Genomic DNA, 21,242 nt, shown 5'->3' with positions numbered 1-21,242 from the left:
ATTTATTTATTTTAGGGGCGCCTGGGTGGCTCAGTCAGTTAAGCGTCCTATTTCAGCTCAGGTCATGATCTCACGGCTCGTGGGTTTGAGCCCTGCATCAGGCTCTGTGCTGACAGCTCAGAGCCTGGAGCCTGCTTCGGATTCTGTGTCTTCCTCTCTCTCTGCCCCTCCCCCCTCCTCATACTTTGTCTCTCTCTCTCTCTCTCTCTCTCTCTCAAAAATAAACATTAAAAAGATATTTTTAAATAAATAACGTTTATTTTATTTATTTTGAAAGGGAGAGTGAGCATGAGCAGAGGAGGGGCAGAGAGAGGGAGAGAGAGAGAGAGAGAGAGAGAGAGAGAGAGAGAGAGAATCTCAAGCAGGCTCCACACTGTCAGCACAGAGCCAGATACGGAGCTCAAACTCAAAAACCGTGAGATCATGACCTGAGCTGAAATCAAGAGTCAGATGCTTAACTGACTGAGCCGCCCAGGTGCCCCTAGGATCTTTTTTTTTTTTTTGAATTTTTTTTTTTTCAACGTTTTTTATTTATTTTTGGGACAGAGAGAGACAGAGCATGAACGGGGGAGGGGCAGAGAGAGAGGGAGACACAGAATCGGAAACAGGCTCCAGGCTCCGAGGCATCAGCCCAGAGCCCGACGCGGGGCTCGAACTCACAGACCGCGAGATCGTGACCTGGCTGAAGTCGGATGCTTAACCGACTGCGCCACCCAGGCGCCCCCCTACGATCTTTCTTAATGTGGACCATGCTCCTGTTTTCTTGGTGTTTTTATGGTTCTAAAGTGGCACTTGTTGCCTCTTCATGGAATCGTAGACCCCTAAACAAGGTGGAAAGCTTCACCCCTGCCCTAGATGGATCACCCAGGCTCCCACACCTGTAACTATGATGGAGCCGGTATTTAAACACAAGATTTCTATGGCTATCAAATCACTGAAGTTCGGTTTAAAAAGCAAAACAAAAGAAAAATATACAAATATCTTTGCAAAAAAATAACTATCTCTGGGTGGTATAAGTACGTAATTTTCCTTTTCTCCTCTATGCTTTGTCTCTGTTTTCTTTCTTTTTTTAAAATTTTTTCCAACGTTTATTTATTTTTGAGAGAAAGAGAGAGCGTGCGTGCGTGTGCAAGTGGGGGAGGGGCAGAGAGAGAGGGAGGCACAGAATCCAAAGCAGGCTCCAGGCTCTGAGCTGGCAGCACAGAGCCCGACGTGGGGCTCGAACCCATGAACCGTGAGATCACGACCTGAGCCGAAGTCGGACGCTCAACCGACTGAGCCACCCAGGCGCCCATCTTTGTTTTCTATGATTAGCTTGTGCTAGTTTTGCTGTATACACACCCACAGGTAGACGTGAGCACGTGTGTGGGTGTGCGTGTATTTGGTGATAAGCACTTACCTTCCAGGGGTCACCGCAGGATCTTCTAAAGGCCTGTGTTATGTCTGACACCGACTAGGTCATCAAGAAGAAGCTAGTGGGATCTGTGAAGGCGTTGCAGAAGCAGTACGTGTCCTCGGACACAGTGGTCACTAGCGAAGACGGAGATGCCAACACCATGTGCAGTGCCCTGGAGGCCGTATTTATCCACGGCCTGCATGCCAAGCACATCCGAGCCGAGGCCGGAGGGAAAAGGAAGAAGAGCGCCCACCAGAAGCCTCTGCCTCAGCCTGTCTTCTGGCCCCTCCTGAAAGCTGTCACCCACAAGTGAGATCAGCAGGGGAGGCTTTGCTTTGGGGAGGAGCTTCAGTGTGGGTGACCCTGGGCTCTCCCTCTACAGCTATATGGGAAAGCAGCAGAGATGCTCTGTGTTCTAGAATGGAGATGGGTGAGATAGGGGTTATTGTTAGACCAAGCCTCAAGAGCCCCTCAGCGCACAGGCAATGGCCTGGGGCTGCTCAGGCCCCTGGCTGGTCGCCTTTAGCAGGAGCCGCCTTTTTGCCACACCGTGGCAAAGTTGGGTAGTTGGAACAGAGAATGTGTGGCCTGCAAAGCCTAAAATCTTTACTAAGTGGCCCTTAACAGAAGAGGTTTGCTGACCCTGCCTTGGAATGTTTGAACATCTCTATGCTAAGTATTATATCCTAACAGGCTATGGCATTTTTTAAAGACGTGGAATCCAGATCATCTGAATATCCACCCTGGGACGTTTGCCTCTGCGGCCCTGGCCCTAACTGCCTGGGCTTTGGAGCAAGCAGCTGCTGGCACGTTGCCTCTAAGGGCTATTAAATGCCACCTTCAGCCTGAAGGTGCCTTGTCAGTCTGTATCTTCCTTTTCATGCTGACTGCCACCGCCCTATCTCAGGTTCTTACCTCACTCCTAGGTGGCAGTGGCTTTCTGATTGTCCCCCTTATCTCATTGTGTCTGTCCTTAGGTCAGGCAGCTGGTCAACATTTATTGAGCTTAAGCTAACCCGAGCTCATTCCCTGAGCCCTGTGGCGCACGCACTCCTATGGGCGAGACGTGCTCAGGGCACTGTGATGGTCAGAGGAAGGGCATTTACATCAGACCAAGGGTTCGGGAACTGAGTTGGGTACATGATCTTATCCCGAGCAGCCCACCCAGAAGTCTGCGCGACTGCGGTCAAGTCATTTCCCGGTGTAAAAACTCTCAGGCTCCCCAGTGCTAGCCTGGAGTTCCATTCACTTCGTTGGGGCCCCGGAATCTGTATCCTGACCAGGTTCCCAGGTGATTCTGACGCACAGCCAGGTGTGGGGACCCTTGCCCCACCTTGCCTCACCGGTTGGATGCTCAAGACCCTGCATCACCTGACTTTGCAACCCAATCAGCCACTCCTCCTCCTCCCCGTGCTGTAACGGGAGTGCTCACCACTCCTGATACACAGCTGCTGCTTCCCTACCCTTGGTGCCTTTTCTCTGTCAGTCCTTGGTGCCTGAGGTTCCCCTTCCATCTTTGCGGCTTGAAATCGCTCAAGGCCCAGCTCAATGCCTTGCCTGTGCCTAATCCCTATGCCTAATCCCGCAATGCCTTGCCTAAGGCATTGTCCTTACTGCAACCTGGAAGTGATTGCCTTCCCCCCACCCCAGCTCTACTGACAACAGGGTTCACTTCCGTGTGCCCTTGAAAGGTAGTAACCTGGACTGAGGGCAGGACCATGTCTGTATCCTGTATCTTCACAGCTCCAAAGACCTGGCACTTAGGGGCTCATCACATGTATGCCGGATGAGCAGGTGATGTCAAGGGCGCCTGGGGAGTTGAAACTAAAATGGCAATTATCCTGCATGACAGTAACCTTGAAAAAGTGGGGAGTTGTAGCTAAATATTTCTCAATTCCCTGTAGAACACTGCTATCTGAGATATTTTCCCAAGCCTGTATATACTTGCAGTCGTTATTACTGGCTCCTGCTCACCAGTGGATAAAATGATCCTCTGTGATCTGAACTCACTTCTTGAAACAAGCCTGTCCTCTCCACCCCCAGGCACATCGTCTCGGAATTGGAGCACCTGATCTTTGTCAGCACGGACGTGGGCCGCTGCCGGGCCTGGCTGAGGCTGGCCCTCAATGACGGCCTGATGGAGTGCTACCTGAAGCTGCTCCTCCAGGAGCCCGCCCGCCTGTGCGAGTACTATCAGCCCACAGCCCTGCTTCGAGACGCCGAGGAGGGCGAGTTCCTCCTCAGCTTCCTGCAGGGACTGACGTCCTTATCCTTCGAGCCCTCCTACAAGTCCGCCATCTTAAACGAGTGGACGCTCACCCCGCTGGCTCTCTCTGGGCTTTGCCCGCTCTCTGAGCTCGACCCCCTCACCACCTCTGGGACAGAACTACAGCGGAAAGAGTCTCTGGATTCAATTTCCCATTCCTCAGGCTCGGAGGACATCGAAGTCCAGCACTCAGGCCATAAGATCCGACGGAACCGGAAGCTCACGGCCTCCTCCCTCAGCCTGGACACCGCCGGTTCATCCCAGCTGTCTTGCAGCCTAAACTCTGATAGCTGCCTACTCCAAGAGAATGGCTCCAAGAGTCCAGACCGTTCCGAGGAGCCCATGTCCTACGACTCCGACCTGGGGACAGCAAATGCCGATGATTCAGACCCGTCTCTGCAAGAGTGAGTGTCCTTCCCCCACTCCTCTCCTCCCCCTGCCTTCCTTCCTTCTCCTCTTCCTCTTTCTCTCCCTCCCTATAGCATGTGATTGCCTGTCACTGAGCATTGACCTCTCTAAGGGCATAAAGGAAAAGGGGATCGTGGCTCTTCCTCAGGGACTGGAGTTGCTGGGACTTGTAACTGGAGGCAACATGGGGCAGCGAGGAGAATGGATTCAGGGAGGGCTCGAGCTGAATCAGGCTCCAGCTCTGCCCCTGGCTGATCTTCGACCAGTTACCTAATTTCTCTGAGGCTTCGTGTAAAATATTATTGCCTCTAGGGCGGAAACCAACGGTTCGGAGTTAGATATACAACTTCCAAAAGACGCAGTGAAGCCCAGCGCGTCTGGGTGCTCCGCTGCGACCTCCCAGAAGGCCTCTGAAGGACACAGACCCTGAATGAGGCCTGGAGGAGGTGGTGCACAAAAGGGGCCAAGCGAGTGAGTGGAGGAAGAGCACAGGGAGCAATGAACTTGACTAGAGAAGGGACGCTGGGCAGAGCTGTCTCTTTAAAAGAACTTTTTTCTATTTGAGTATTGTTGACACACGGTGTTACATTAGTCTCAGGTGTACAAGGTAGTGAGTCACCATCTCTCTATGTTGTACCATGCTCACCCCAGCAGAGCCTTCTTCGTTCAGGCCCTTTTTAAACACTCATTTTTTAATAGATTTATTTTTATGGTAAGAAAAAAAAGTCTACCTACAGTGAAACGTCTTCTCCACCTTTGTAACCATAATTATTAATTCCTTACATCTTTCTTTTTCTTTTCTTTAAAGTTTATTTATTTATTTTTGAGAGAGAGAATGAGCAGGGGAGGGGCAGTGAGAAAGGGGGACAGAGGATCTGAAGCAGATTCTGTGCTGACAGCAGAGAGCCCAACGTGGGGCTCGAACTCACGAACCGTGAGATCATGAGCTAGGCTGAAGTCAGACATTTAACTGACCGAGCCACCCAGGCACCCCCTTTACATGTCTTTTTCTGATGTTTCTAAATGCATCTAACAGATATGAATAGATCTGTTAATAACTGTTAATATCTGTTAATAGATCTGTAATAGACTTTTAAATGTCTTTTATATTTCTTATCTCTGCCCCATCCCCACAAAGCTATTATAAATATACTGTTTGATACCTTGTCTTAGAAGAGATCAGGATTTTTGTTTTGGAGCTTCATATCAGTTTCTTAATTTTTTTTCCCCCCTATGGCATGTGTTTCCATTGTATGAATGTACCTTAGTTTATTTGACCAGCCCTGTATTTCCTGGACACTGGAGTTCACTCTTTCTGTAAATAACCGTGTGTATGTGATCTTTGAATTCTATGCAACTATCTCTGTTCAGTAAAGTCCCAGAAACAGAATTGCTGAGGCAAAGGATAAATGAATCTACAATTTTCATAGATAATCGCCTGTTTACACTCTGTCAGGAATGTACCTGTGCCCCCTCGGCCTTGTAGGCAGAAGGTATTATCAAACTTTTGGATATTTGCTCATCTAATAGGTAGAACATGATAAACTTTTTTTTCAAGTTTATTTACTTGTTTTGAGAGAGAGAGAGAGAGAGAGACAGCAAGCGAGCATGAGTGGGGGAAGGGCAGAGAGAGAGGCGGGGGGAGAGAGAGAGAATCCCAAGCAGGCCCCTCGCTGTCAGTGCAGAGCGTGATGCAGAGCTTGATCCCAGGAACTGTGAGATCATGACCCAAGCCAAAATCAAGAGTCGGGCTGGTACGGAGTGAGCTTAGAAGACATCTGTGAGGAAACAAGGCCATTAGGGCAGCCATCTTGCCCAAGCAGCAGCCTGTGGGTGGAGGAACCTAGGCCTTTGCTCTCAGGAACATACACCTGCTTTCAGGGGAAAGATACGCATGCACACACCCACCACACACACACACATGCACACGGTGACAGAAATAGCCCCATTCTGTGTTTTCATGGCATTGATAGTTTTTTTTTCCCAATGTTTATTTATTTTTGAGAGAGAGAGAGAGAGACAGAGTGTGAGCGGCAGAGGGGGAGAGAGAGAGGGAGACACAGAACCCAAAGCAGGCTCCAGGCTCCAAGCTGTCAGCACAGAGCCCGATGCTGGGCCTGAACCCATGAACCACGAGATCATGACCTGAGCCGAAGTTGGATGCTTAACCGACTGAGCCAGCCCAGGTGCCCCATCCAGTTCTTCACCAAGCTTCCCACCACCTTAGATTTAATATCCATTGATGATTCTTGCCCAAACTAATCTATGATGGCTGCAGAGTGATGATTTTCCAACCTCATGACCACCTCCACGTTTATCACTCACCATCTTATTGTCAGGAAGAGCTCCAACCCCATCCCCGTTATGTATCTGTTTGTCTATTTATTACTATTAAGGACTCAGGGATTCCTATCTCTTTCACTAGATTATAATCTGTCCCTATCCTTATTTTTTTCAAAGACGCTCTAGGCCCAAGGTGGGGTGCTAACTCATGACCCTGAAACCAAGAGTCGCTCGCTCCACCAACTGAGCCGGCCAAGCTCCCCTGTCACTATCTTTATTTGTGTCGATGGCCAAACTGTCCCAGACTACCTTAGAAACCATTCTGTATTAATTCTGTAGCTACGATACCAAAAGCGTAAGCAACAAAAGAAAAGATAGAGAAAACAGTCTTCATCATCATTGAATTCTTTTGTTTCTAAGAATACCATCAAGAAAGTGAAAGGCAACCCACAGAATGCGAGAAAATATTTGCAAGCCATGTATCTCATAAAGAATTTTTTATTTTTTATTTTTTTTAATTTATTGTTTTTAATTTTATTTTTTATTTGTTAAGAGTTACATGCAAATTAGTTAGCATCTAGTGCAACAATGATTTCAGGAGTAGATTCCTTAGTGCCCCTTACCCATTTAGCCCATCCCCCCTCCCACACCCCCTCCAGTAACCCTCTGTTTGCTCTCTATATTTATGAGTCTCTTCTGTTTTGTCCCCCTCCCTGTTTTTATATTATTTTTGTTTCCCTTCCCTTATGTTCATCTGTTTTGTCTCTTAAAGTCCTCATATGAGTGAAGTCATATGATGTTTGTCTTTCTCTGACTAATTTCACTTAGCTTAATACCCTCCAGTTCCATCCACATAGTTGCAAATGGCAAGATTTCATTCTTTTTGCTTGCCGAGTAATACTTCATTGTATATATATATACAGTCATCCGTCATCCATCGATGGGCATTTGGGCTCTTTTCATACTTCAGCTATTGTTGATAGTGCTGCTATAAACATGGGGGTGCATGTGTCCCTTCAAAACAGCACACCTGTATCCCGTGGATAAATGCCTAGTAGTGCAATTGCTGGGTTGTAGGGTAGTTCTATTTTTAGTTTTTTGAGGAACCCCCATCCTGTTTTCCAGAGTGGCTGCACCAGCTTGCATTCCCATCTGATAAAGAATTTTTACAACTCAATAAAGAAGGACAAATAACCCAACTAGAAAATGGGCAAAAGATCTGAATACTGAATTTCCCCAAAGATATGCAAATGGCCAAAGAGCACATAGAAAGATGCTCAGCGTCATTAGCCACCAGGAAAATGCAGATCCAAACCATCATGTGTACGACTTGGCACCCATTAGGAGAGCTTTGATCAGAAAGACAGTTAATAGCAAGTGTTAGTGGGGGGGGTGCTGGTGGGCTCAGTTGGTATAGAGCATGGTGACTCTCAACATCAGGGTCATGGGCAGAACCTACTTAAAAAAAAAGAGTAAATTGAATTAAAAAAACAAACAAGCGTTGGGGCACCTGGGTGACTCAGTCAGTTGAGCCTCTTGATATCAGCTCAGGTCATGATCTCACAGTCTGTGGGCTCAAGCCCCGCATTGGGCTCTGCGTTGACAGTGAGGAGCCTGCTTGGGATTCTCCCTCTCTCCCTCTCTCTCTGCCCCTCCCTAGCTTTTGTGCACCCTCTCTCTCTCTCTCTCTCTCTCTCTCTCAAAATAACTAAATAAACTTTATAATTTTTTTTTTTTAAAGTAACCAGTGTTGGTAAGGATGTGGAAAAGCCGATGGCAATGTAAAATGGTACAGCCACTTTGAAGTCAGGCAGTTGCTCCAAAGTTGAAACTTGAAGTTACTCTATGGCTCAGCAGTTCCATTCCTTGGCGTATATGCCCGAAGGAATGAAAACATTTGTCCACACAAACACTTGTGCGTGAATGTTCACAGCACCGTCATTCATAATAGCCCCAAAGTAGCCCAAAAGTCTATAAAACGATCAATAGAGAGACAAAAGAAGGATTCATCACAAGGAATGAGATCCCAGTGGCTGCCACAACATGAATAAATCTTGAAAACATCGTTAAGCGAAAGAAGCCGGGCTCAAAGGCCACCTATGGTGTGACTATTTGTGTGCAGTGTCCAGGTTAGGTAAATCTAGAGAAATGGAAAGTAGGCTTGTGGTGGGCAGGGGTTGGAGGAGGGGTGGATTAGTGACAGCTAATGGGTATGGGGTTTCCTGTTGGGTTGATGAAAATGTTTTAAAATTGACCGCGATCATAGTCGCACGGCTCTGCAAACACACTATTGAGCTGCACGCTTTAAATTAAGTGATTGTGCGGTATGTGAATTATGTACTGTGAATTTTATCTCAATAAAGCTGTTACCAAGAAAGTGTTCCAGATTTGGCCAGCGGGTGCCCCTCTGAGCTGGCTCTCATGTCCATTTGACGTGCCCCAATCCATATTTTGAGCACTTTCTTACTTTCTAGCACAAGATAATTCAGACTTATTTTATACTCTTTCCTAACTCCAGCCTAGGAATCAACCTTTGTCCCAGAAGTCTTGCTTCCTATTTTGGGGGGGAATGCAAAACCAAGATTTAGGCATTTATCATTTCGTTTAATCATCATGACAACCCTAGTAAGTGGGTACTGGCATATCTTCCTTTTACAAATGAGGCCCGGAGAGGTAAAGTATATTGCCCAAGGTCACACTGCAGCCCAACCTTTGAAAGCAGGCGATGTGAATCCAGAGTCCCCGCCCCTTGCACCTCCCCCTACACACACACACACACACACACAGAGTGTGAAAGTGAAGTTTATTTCTTCAACAAGGTCACTTTTACTTGAGTGACCCCAGTTTTGAGTGGAAACAAAGGTGTAGAGCTTATAAGACAGCCTCTCAGGAATTGCACATGGCAGGGTATACCCTTGGGAAAAGTCACATATCATGCGTCTGGGAGCGTGGGGTTGAGGGCAGACCAACACCCAGTGGCCTGGCCCTTCCTACGAGAGCACATGTTCAAACCCACACACGCAAGTACCAGTAAAGTCCAGTGCTCATCAGTCTCCTTTGCCAGCCTCACTCCCCACCCCTGTACCCAAATGCTGCCCATAGCCAGGTGTCCTTTACAAGAGTGAGAATGGCTAAAACAGGAGAAAACCTATAGATGAAAGGAGATCAGCCTCGGTTTTTCACTGTTGACGCTGGGCAGTGGCTACATGGAGATTCATGATATTATTCTCTCTTATTTTGTAAATGTTTGAAAGTTTCTGTAGTAAAAGAAAGTATAAAATGGTGAGAGGAAAGAGAAATAGCCAGGCGGGGAGCCGTGAGTGAGCCGGGACATTTGGCTGCTGTCTCCAGATTCCTCAGGTGCTCAGAGGAGACCAGCAGCACGTCTGGGAGATCCTCGGGACCACAGGCCCTCAGCTGCACCTTCTCCCCTCCGAAGATGATGAGGATGCTACTCATGTCCTTGGTCAGCTGCCTCGTTGCCATAAATGAGGCCAAGCTCATCAGTCGCTGTGACTTGGCCAGAGTGCTGCACAAGGAGGATCTGGATAGGTGTGAGGGCTACTCCCTGAGTGACTGTGAGTGCTGCTTTCTCACACTCCCGCCCCCCCATTCCTCTTCTGCTCCTGGTCACCTCCTATGTGGCCATCTTTCCATCATTCATCTTTCAAAGCCAAGTTCAAAAAGCAGCCCTCCCCGAGAAGCCCCTCCCAACATTCTATATTCCTTCCACTGAATATTATTAACTGAGCACTTACTATGTACCGGGAACTATTTTAGGGGCTGGGGACAGAGACATCAACAAAGCCCCTTCCTTCACAGTGTTCGCATTCTAGGGGGAGAGGCGAGTCCCAAACAAACACACAAACATATGAAGCACTTCCTGGTGGTGATAAATGTTATGCAGCAGAATAAAGCCAGGGGAGTGAGAGGTAACCTTGTCCTTGAAGGGGAAGTCAAGGAATACCTCTCTGAGGAGGTGACATTGAGCAGCACTGAATGAGGCAAAGGACCGGGTCACCCAAATGTCTGGGGAAGAGCATTCCAGGCAGAGGGAGCAGGCAGTGCAAAGGCTTCGTCCTCCTCCCTGGTGGGGCTAGCTTCCTTTTGCCCAGATTTTGCACACACCTGTCTTGTGCCGTCCTTCTCGTTTTATCTTGTCTTGTGGTCCTTTAAGGGGTGCGTCTTCGTTCTTGCTGAAGGCACCAGCTGCCTTTGCCCCAGCTGAATGTCCCTCACTGGGCTTTGCACGGGTCATGGCACACAGTAGGCGATCATCAAGTGCAGGAGATGCGGATGGACAGCGGGATGATGAGCGGTTGTACTGAGGGGCAGGTGGATGGACCGAAGGGCGAGGAGAGAAGCTAATGGGTGTTTCCGGCCAGCTCGCCCCGTCTAGCCTCTTAGGCCTTGTTCCTTTCTTCTGCTTCCCCGTCTCCCTTTCTCCTCCGTGTCCTTTGTCCCTCAGTTCAGAGCCCTCTAAAAACCTTCTTCTCCCTGTTCTAAGGGCTGTGCCTGGCTTTTGTGGAGAGCAACTTCAACCTATCAAAGGTAAATGAAAATGCAGACGGCAGCTTCGACTATGGCGTCTTCCAGATCAACAGCCACTATTGGTGCAATGATCACAAGAGTCACTCGGAAAACATTTGCCACGAGGACTGCAAAGGTCTGGCCGGGGTCTCAGGGTGGGAGAGGGGAGAGGATGAGTGGGGTCTACTCACAGGACTTCTCGTCCCACTCCAAGCCTGGGAATGCACCCAGGAGTGCCTTTGCTGAGCAGAGGATTTCACTAGTGGCTACGATGCCCCTCCGGTTAGGAGATTCTCCGGGGTGCAGGCTCCAGAAAGGCTCTGCACACCCAGTAACAGAGGACAGCAGCGGCCAACATTTAGCGAGAGTGTGTTGTATGCTGAGCACTTCACATGCCAGCTTCTCATGCGGTGGAAACTATTATGATCCCCGCTTTACAGACGAGCAAACTGAGGCTCATAGAACCAGTGCTGAATGCCAGACTGGTGGCCCTGAAGGCTCAGCTCTAACCATCAAGTCCTGACTTTGGTCAATGGCCTGATTGATTCGAGGCCAAGGGCAAACTCCCCACCTCAGAGCCACTCGTGGAGGCTCCACAGGTCCATGACTTTGCCCCTTACTCCCTCTTTCGTACTCTGATCAACATCCCTGCACTCTTCACCTGAAGAGCCTCTCTCATTAGGCAAGGTTTACCTCGGCCTCTGTGCTGCCTGTTTTGACATTTCCTTTCCCTAGAAACCCTCAAACGTGGCGCGAACCAGCATGTACCCTAGCTAGGATGTGTGGTAGTAAACATACATTTACTCCTGCCCCTCCTGCCCCCACCCCTAGCCACCCTTGACCTCTAGCAGCCATTGTAGGGATATCTCCATGGGCCTCTGGGAGGGAGCCCTTGCCTAATCTGGAAGGACTCAGCCCCCGGGGGGCGGGGAGAGCCGGTGTGTGCCTCAGTCTCTGGGACTGTCCTCTGTGTTCTCACAGGTATTCTCTGTCTCCCCTTCAGAACTGCTGAGCCCCGATCTTCTCTCAACCATCAACTGTGTGAAAAAGATTGTGTCTGGAGCAGGGGGAATGAAGAACTGGTGAGGAGGTCACTGTGGGACTAAGTCAGCAGGCAGAGCCCCAAGAAGGATGTAGTGACAGGAGGGGACAGGAGGCAAGGACTCCACCCCTTCTAACCATCTAGAAAAATGTGGGAGAGCGGCGGGCTTGGAACTGGGACTTACAAGACTTGGGATCTGGGTCTTTCTCTGATGTTGTATTAAAACTGTTTTGGACACAGTAGCAAAGGAACTTGAGTTAGCTGAGGGAGATGGCTTCGGAGGGGACAAGGTGTCTCACCGAGCTTACCCAAGGGGTCTCTTCTCTGGAAGAGAACGGAGGCGGAGCTGGGAACTGTCAGTGTGGCTTTCCTGACAAGTTTCTGCCTCCTCGTGCATTTCCTTCACTACTTTCTTTGTAGAGCAGTATATTCTGCTCCCCATTCCAGAGGACAGACTGTGGCTGCCCCCAAGTTAACGGGCTAATGTTCTGAGCAGTCATGGAGACTGGCTAGTCTCAGCCCCAGAGTCCAAGGGGCTGGGATAGAGAATCTGATTGACTCGAGCCCCTTGTCTGGCTCTGTGCTGACAGGATGGAGCCTGCTTGGGATTCTCTCTCTCCCTCTCTCTCTTCCCCTCCCCCCCCCTCTCAAAATAAATAAATAAACTGAAAAAAAATGTTTTTCTTGCAGAAGATGATGAAGTACAAATAGAAGAATTTGGACAAGTGGTAAAGGATATTCGTGATGCCTCCAGGTTAAAAGGTAACTAGTAAATTATTTGTGACTGTTAAATTTACTTTTATTGAATGGATGTCTTTGTGTTTTGTTTTTTAGAATTTCTAGTTCTGTTAATTTCTGCTTACCATGTTGGCATTGATCTGTTTTAAGGCAGGCAAAACTTGATTTTGATTAAAAGTTGGCAGCATCCATGATGAAAGAAAAATGCCTTTTTCTGGAATGGGGCCTGTGTAACCTATTTTAAATCCCTTTTTTTGTTGTTGTTATTTGTGTGTGTGTGTGTGTGTGTGTGTGTGTGTGTGTGTGTGTGTGTGTGTTTTGTTCTGGACTTTATGTAAAGTCAGATACTAGCTTTACAATTTTTCAGATATGAAAATTTTCTATACCATTTTTAGCCTCAGACTTAGGACTCTACCCTGTGTAAAGGCTTATATATTATAGAATTTCTCAGAAATCTTCTACCTCTTCCTTTAGTAGACATTCCTCATGTTCCTTTCTTTGGATTTTGTTAACATACAAGAGTGACCATGTGCATTTTGGTACCATGGCTATTTCCTACCACTTGACTTCCATTTTTGCTTAAAAGTTAAATCATAGACCTAAAACCAATGGAGATCATACTCATGGAGTTTGTGTACTTTTCTATTGGGAAAATAAGTTTAAAACTTAATTATCACTGGTAATTTATTTGAATAACATTCAAATGACTGTTTGGTCAATGAGCGCTGTCAGGAGAAGAATAACAACATAGGTATATGTTTAGGAAAACGGAAGCGGAGTCATTTCTGGGTGTAAAGAAGTAGATAGATACTTTTCAGATTTTTCATAACCACTCTGCCCTGGTATAAAATTTTTAACATCATTGTTTCTCTTTTAGGTTAAGAAAAGTACTTAATAATTCCCTGTTGACATATAAATATGTTACCTGGGTCACATAACATAATTAGCATCAATATAGTATAGTGAAATAGATTAGCCGTGCTATAGGAAACAATGCACACAGGTAGAAAAGAACATGGGCTATGGAGTTTGATACATGGTGGTTTGTGGGTTTTTGACTTACCAGCTGGGTAGTCTCTGTAGGTCATTCTGGTTTCCTCATCTTTAAAACAAGGAAGCTAATAAAATCACGTTTCTCCTAGAGTTGTCAGGATCAACTGCAAAAACACATATAAAGCACATAATCTAATTATTAGGCACATACTATATACTTGGTAAATGGTAGTTAATTTTGAAATCAGAAAACAGAGTTCAGAAAGACTGGTATTCAGGACAGATAACTTTTTATGTGGAGGAAGGAAAAAAAAAATGGAAACTAAACCATTGAGAAAGGAGAACAGTGAAAAAGGAGAAAGGTGTAGTTTAGGTACCTGAATCTGGGAGCTGGTCATAATGATTGGGGGTTGACACTGGAATCTGTCAGCCAGTGCAAGAAAAGGCCAATAATTACAGGGAAGAGTGAGGAAGGGCCACCCTGGAAGAAAAGTGTTAACATAGCAGGCCTGAAACTGCTCTTTTTAGAAAAGTCTCCTTGCAAGGTTGACTGTCATATGCTCAGACTGTTCCCTTCATTACTGACTGATAAGGTTAGTTCACTGTGCCTGGACTATTTGTTGACAAACTTGGAGGGGCTGAGAAAACAGGCATATTGTGGATCAAGTTCTATGCTTTCCTTCAGTATACACACAGTTTTAAGGGATTATGGTCAGTGTCTGATCTTGTAGTTGAAGATTTTAGAGGTTGGGCAGGCAGTTCTAGGTATTGATGAGGATTAAGGATAGCCATTGATCTGGATGACTTTGGAAAGGAAGTGAAAGTTTTTGGAGTTGAGAGGTCAAGGTCATTCTTATTGTCATCAGATGATAATGGGAAATGGGGCTGAGGGAGGATTATGAGCAGGGTGACCAAAGATCCTCCAAGAAGGTGAAAGAGTGATCAGAAAGTCAGTAGATGATGGTGTCCGGAGGGTAGTGTAGGTCAATGACAGGCCTGAATCTCAGGGGAGGGATAGGTTTGATTGAAGGTGGAACTAAAATAGCCAGACAGCAGAATCTTAGGAGTGTTTCTCTGCTTCCTGGTCCTATGTGGAGCATGGGAGGATGAGCAGACTCCTCTTAAGGTGTCTGTGCAAAGAAACCATATTTTAAAGGGAACCAAGCTTTAGGTAAAACAAGCAGAGCTGATACAGGTTTTTAGGTGACTGTCATTTGCAGTTGCCTCGCTGAGATGTTAGGGGGACAGAAAGTGAAGCGGGATCGAAGGTACTAAGAAGCTGTGATTACTGTTTGCAGCTATTCCTGAAGGCTTAATAATAATAATAATAATAATAATAATAATAGTAACTTTATTGCTATTAATATGACACTTAGTGTTTGCTATATACCTAATGTTGTTTTAAGTGTTTTTCATACATCATATATTTAATCTCCATATTAACTGTGTGAGGTAGATAGTATTATTAAATTATTTTAGATATAAGACTACTGAATTTGATAGAGGGGTTAAATAGTAATAATTTGCTCAAGGTCAGATAGTTTCAGGTCACAAATCCTGGAGCCAGGATTTGAATGTACTTAACACTGCCTCCTTTGAAAGGGCTGGAAATAAAGCAAAATTCCAGATGCCAGAGTACAACTGGATCTTGGTAGAATTGAAAAGAAAAGGTGAGTGAGTCTTTGTGATACTTGTGTTTACAATTTTACATTTCTCATGATTCTGAAATCTATTTCACTTCCACCAGGATGAGTTAATTTTGTTTGCTACCATTAGAGCTCTAGTTTAAAATAACTACTTTGTGTCATTGCAGTGAAAAATTCAGCCATAGCAACCATTTTGGTTGTGCCAATTTTATATTAGCACCAAAGAAACATGGCAGACCAAGCATATTGTTTTGCTGGACTTAGAATTTCCTGAGGGCTGGATTCTTCACTGAGATTTCTTATTCAAGAGGTGATCATAACTCATGGACTACCACTGACAAAAGTCTTGAGTGATGGCTACTGTTGTTTTTTAAGTCAGAGGTTAGTTCAATTACCGAATCACTTTTTTCTGTTTCTAGAGTTACAAGACATTGTCTTAGCTCTTGATGGGCTTGAAGGTGACATGATATCTGGGAAGAACTTGGAGAGCTTTCTAGGCAATATTGGGATTAAGTCACCTGAAGAAGAGGTAGAGAAAATTCTTCAGTCAGATCTTGTTTCTGGTAAGCATTTAAATATTATTATCCATTTTTTTGTTTTGGGTAGGAGTAACTGAAGAAAGTGTGCAAGGTTTTTGTTCAAGCGAATAGGGCTCCTTTGAGCTAATATCTATAGGTATTTGCTTGTATTGCTGTAAATGTCCTTAAAGAGGAGACTTTCTTTTAAAGTCCTTTTTTACAGTTAATGAGAATACTCTTAGCAAGCAGGTAGAAATTTTGTGGGGGAGTGGGCTCATTGGTATCCACTCTCTTTAGATAGATCTTGATTTAGTGACTAACACATAGTTTGGAAATTCCAGCTCTGTGAATAGAAAACCTAGCTTTGCTGGTTTGTACCAAGTAAAGTTATTGGACTTACAACTTTCTTAGTAGGTTAGTTGCCTTACAGGTAGAATCAGAACTAGCGTATCTACAATCTTGTAAGGTTAATTGCAAGGCACAGTGGGTGAAAATGAATCCCAAGTATCTTGTATGTAAAGTAAAGAAATTGTATGCTGGTTTTGATTTTCATATGAGCTTTTTAATATTACGTTTTCCAGGGATTCTTGTCTGTTCCCCTCCCCTCTCTCTCTTACAGATGACAACGTGGTGAATGTTAAAGACTGTATGAGGGCTTTGAAGGACACTCAGAAATTTTCCACTTTTGTTGGTAAGAACTTTATGGTAAAACTGTTGAATGGCAAACAACACAGGACTCATTCAGAGGTCACGTAGCCAAACATTATATTTGGTGCTCAGATCTTCTTTGTAGTATCTGTGCCAAATGTTTGTTTCATCTACATTTGAACTCTTCCAGTTATGGCAAACTTGATTACATTTGTTTTTCATTTAAGAATTTGTATTTGAATGGAAAAGATTGGGAAAATGACAAGGTTATGATGTTTTCCAATAGCTAAAGTAAGGACATTTTATTATATAATAATGGTAATTTTGAAACTGTTATAAAAAAATTTAGTGACCAGAAATGTAAGAGATATAAAGTGCAAGGCTCATGTAATGTCACCTTCTGGAAATATCCCTGTTAAAGTGTGGTAAATATCCCTTTAGCCTTTTTTATTTGAATCTATGAATATTTGTGTATTCTGATATTATTTAAAAATTAGACGCACTTGGGTGGCTCAGTTGGTTAAATGTCTGATTTTGGCTCAGGTTATGATCTCATGGTTTGTGAGTTCAAGCCCCACATTGGGCTCTCTGCTGTCAGCACAGAGCCCACTTCAGATCCTCTGTTTTCTTCTCTCTCTGCCCCTGCTTGTTCTCTAAATAAATAAATCAATTAATTAATAATTAATTAATTAAAATAAAATTACCATGGGGGCGCCCGGGTGGCTCAGTCGGTTAAGCGTCCGACTTCAGCCCGGGTCACGATCTCGCGGTCGGTGAGTTCGAGCCCCGCGTCAGGCTCTGGGCTGATGGCTCAGAGCCTGGAGCCTGCTTCCGATTCTGTGTCTCCCTCTCTCTCTGCCCCTCCCCCGTTCATGCGCTGTCTCTCTCTGTCTCAAAAATAAATAAAACGTTAAAAAAAAAATTTAAAATAAAATTACCATGTCCATAATATTCCACGACTTGCAGGTTTAAAGAAATTAACAGTGTATCTTAGATATTGTTCCATGTTCCATTGTATCATAAACAACCTCATTCTTTTTTTTTTTTTTTTTTTTTTTCAACTTTTTTTTAATTTATTTTTGGGACAGAGAGAGACAGAGCATGAACCGGGGAGGGGCAGAGAGAGAGGGAGACACAGAATCGGAAACAGGCTCCAGGCTCCGAGCCATCAGCCCAGAGCCTGACGCGGGGCTCGAACTCACGGACCGCGAGATCGTGACCTGGCTGAAGTCGGACGCTTAACCGACTGCGCCACCCAGGCGCCCCGCAACCTCATTCTTTTTAAAGACTGCAATAATATTCCATTTGGGGGATGTACTGTCATTTTATCCACAACACTTTTGATGATATTTGCCAATTAAAAATCTGAAAATTTGCCAATTTTTCACCACTGAAACATTTTGATGAGCATTGTTGTATGTATATATGTGCATAAAGTTCTCCTGGGGGATAAAACCCTCAGAAGTCACACTGCTAGACTGAAATATATGCAGATGTGAGATGTTAACAGCTACTGCTTAATTATCCTCCAAAAAGTTTGTAAAAATTCACACTTTTATCAGTAATGGATATTATTTATTGAAAATTCTGCTGGTAAAAGAATTCTATTATTGTTTTAATATGCATGTCTTTAATGACTAGTGAGGTAAAACATTTTTCATATGATTGTCGAATATGCTTTTCTTTTATTTTAATTAGATTGTCTTTTTCATATGAATTTATAAATAGCTCTTTTTTTTTTTTTAAATAGCTCTTTATATATAAGGGACATTAATGTTCTGTCTTGTCTATTGCCATTTTTTTTCTAGTTTATTATTCATCTTTGACTTTGATTTTGGTGGACTGCTTATTGCCATCCTCTGTTTTATTTTGTCAGTTTTGGTAATTTTTATTCTCCTAGGAAATTTATTTTATTCAAGTGTTTTTTGGGAATATTAGTACAATCCTATGCAGTGATAATTCTTTTGATTTTTTTGTGTCTGGTTATTTTCTCATTCTTAAATTTGTATATATATATTTGTGTGTGTGTGTGTGTGTGTGTATATATGTGTGTATATATACACACATATATACACATATATATATATATATCTTCTTCTAGATTTCCTAGCAGATCTTTTAATTATCTCTCTTTTTAAAGCTCTACATCTTAGATTTATCTTTAGTGTTTCTATTTGTAGTAAAAAAAAAATTCTGCTTTTATCTTTAGGATGTCCTTTCTATTGTTCCCTTTTGTCCATTTTGTAGTTTTTCTAAGTTGTTTAAATTATGAACTTACTTTTTTCTTCTTACTGAGAAATAAATGTTTAAGACTATCAATTTTCATTTCAGTAAGACTTTGGTTTATCAAAGTCTTTATTCTTGTTTTTTTCTAAGCATATTCAGTTGTATTTTGATTTTCTCCTTGATGTAAGAGTTGCCTAAGAGAAAAACCTTAAATTTGAAAGCAATTATTTGAAAAATTTTAAATGAATTTAAAAATTTTAAATTTGAATTTGAATTTCATTATTGTCCTCTCTTTGTTGTTTATTTTTAGTTTACTGTGGTCAGAGAATGAGGTCTATAGTAGAGGATTTGATAGTTTCTGTGTTAATTAGATACGGAGTTTTTTCGATTTTTACATGTTTATTTAAAAACCGCATTAGGGGTGCCTGGGTGGCTCAGTTGGTTGAGCGTCCGACTTTGGCTCAGGTCATGATCTCGCGGTTTGTGAGTTCGAGCCCCGTGTCGGGCTCTGTGCTGACAGCTCAGAGCCTGGAGTCTGCTTCAGATTCTGGGTCTCCCTCTCTCTCTGCCCCTCTCCCACTCATGCTCTGTCTCTCTCTGTCTCAGAAATAAACATTAAAAAAAAATTAAAAAAACACATTAGTGGGCTTCAGGGACAGGCTAATCGTAAGGGACACTCATCCTACTGTTTGTCTTGGAAATCCTTATGACTCTTTGAAGCAGCGCATTCCATAATTTTTGGACAGCTGTAGAACTAGTCAATTGTTCCACATATTTGATGGAAATCCTGCCTTATAATTCCATTCCCAAACTTAACATTTGGACTCTTCCCCGTCAGTAGCCCTCCAGGGATGGGAGGAGAGCTCTTATATTTTCTTTCTTTTATGTTGAATCATCTTTTCTCTGGACTCAGATTTCCTTTCAACCATTCCTCACATGGCCTATTTTTGAAACTTCTTACCAATGACTAATGACTAACTCATGGAACAACATAATATATTAAATTATACTTTCACATAAATTAGCTAATTTTAAAGTAATTTATTATATATTTCTCTTAATGAATTCTGAAAGATTATTTTTTTAGACATGTACTTTAGAAATGTGAAGAGGTTTTTGTTTGTTTTAATTAAGGGGGGGGTGGTCAGTCATGGATTTCCTAGTTCAGATGTTTGATATTATCATGCTAAACATAATAGGCTTTGCTGATTCTCTAAATTGGGTAAAGTGAGCTGACAGGAGCAAGGGGTGTAGGGAAAGAAAGTAGAAAGGGAAGGATTGGAGTTTGGGAGCAGGTGTGACGAATGGAGGGTATTTTTTATGAAATGGTGAGCTCGTTAATAGAATCCCTAGAGAAACTTTGGCATACTTTTTTGTTCATAAAGGAATAGCCCACGCAGAACCCAGAGTTTTAACAAAATAATTTTAAGAATAAAGATAAGGGGCTATAGAAAACTATAGTGGAGAACGGATTGCTCTACCTTTTTAAATGGCCACATGTGGGTAGTGGCTGCCATTTTGGACAGTGCAAAACTGGAAGAATCCATCAGTTTTACTGTTATGTTCCAAAAATTTAGATCCATGGACTGAATTACATGTTGCATGTATATTCTCTGTGTTTGTAGTATTGAATGACATCATCGGTACATTGGAATGTATGGAAGAAAGTGATCAGTCTGGCAAGGACAACTATGCAGATGTACTTGGAAACACCAATAGAATTTATTTCACTGATAATAGTTTTCAAGAAGTGTTGGATGATTCCTTGCTCGACGGTGAGTTGATTGAGCAGATAACCAGCAACTTGTAATAAAAATTTCTTCTAAAATTTTATCCAAGGTTTTAAAATATTTTACCAAATACTAATTAATTAAATCTTAATACTTAGTTCCTAAATACTACTGTAAATGTATTGAAATGCAATTTACTACAGATCAGATTTAGAGATATATCTTATATTCTATATTCACGGAGATTTAGTTATTACAGTATCAAATTCCTGGATGATCTCTTGGACTGCATTGTAAACTTGGTCTGAAAGTATTTATATATGTTGTCATATGGCTTTAAAATGTTTCTTTCTAGAGTAATTTCATTTCAAAGTTAATCCCTTTCCTTTTATGAATTTTAGAGAGGTCCTAATAGTTGTCTAGCTTTCTTTTTCTTTTAGGTGACAGGCTCTTTGAAAAATACAAGTTATTGTTGAACAATTAAACCATTGGTCTATATAACATTCTGTGTAAGTGTTGATCTGGCTATTTGCTCTATTTACAAAGAATTTACCTGATCCATCCATATTCTTACCTGGGATATACCCAGATGGGTTTTATCAATACTTGGAAAGCCATCCCCTGCCTTTAAATTTAACTTCAGCTAAAAAATGAGATCAGATCTGTGTCTCAGGGAAAACTGGCAATCTGCAAAGACAGTTTAGATTGTCAAAACTGATGGGGGAGGAATGCTGGGATCTGGTGAGTAGAGGTGAGGGATGCTACTAACCACCCTATAATGTATAGGACAGCACTCCCCCACATAATTAGCTGGCCCC

General features: G+C 43.6%; 2 protein-coding genes across 5 annotated transcripts in view; both read left to right on the top strand.

Annotated features, from left to right (window-relative positions):
- Positions 1–12,417, top strand: part of LOC144615217 (pleckstrin homology domain-containing family M member 1-like) — a 20,411-nt gene extending 7,994 nt beyond the window's left edge. For 3 of the 4 annotated variants that reach the window (XM_078442089.2, XM_081794701.1, XM_078442090.2), the window contains 5 exons: positions 1,458–1,705; positions 3,440–4,066; positions 9,705–9,931; positions 10,861–11,019; positions 11,865–12,417. In XM_078442089.2, coding sequence (XP_078298215.1) covers positions 1,458–1,705; positions 3,440–4,066; positions 9,705–9,931; positions 10,861–11,019; positions 11,865–11,989 — 1,386 coding nt within the window. In that variant the 3' untranslated portion in view covers positions 11,990–12,417. The remainder of the gene's footprint in view (positions 1–1,457; positions 1,706–3,439; positions 4,067–9,704; positions 9,932–10,860; positions 11,020–11,864) is intronic. The other variant, XM_078442092.2, reaches the window with a different exon arrangement.
- The window catches only part of LOC144615212 (EF-hand calcium-binding domain-containing protein 13-like), a 23,758-nt gene continuing 14,711 nt past the window's right edge, over positions 12,196–21,242 (top strand). The window contains exons 1-5 of the mRNA XM_078442077.2: positions 12,196–12,316; positions 12,616–12,687; positions 15,722–15,865; positions 16,440–16,511; positions 20,320–20,469. Coding sequence (XP_078298203.2) covers positions 12,196–12,316; positions 12,616–12,687; positions 15,722–15,865; positions 16,440–16,511; positions 20,320–20,469 — 559 coding nt within the window. The remainder of the gene's footprint in view (positions 12,317–12,615; positions 12,688–15,721; positions 15,866–16,439; positions 16,512–20,319; positions 20,470–21,242) is intronic.

This window comes from Panthera onca, assembly GCF_046562875.1.
Source record: "Panthera onca isolate mPanOnc1 chromosome E1 unlocalized genomic scaffold, mPanOnc1 haplotype 2 h2.Chr16_ul_1, whole genome shotgun sequence".
Taxonomy (NCBI): Eukaryota; Metazoa; Chordata; class Mammalia; order Carnivora; family Felidae; genus Panthera; species Panthera onca.
This window is presented reverse-complemented; position numbering and strand designations above follow the sequence as displayed.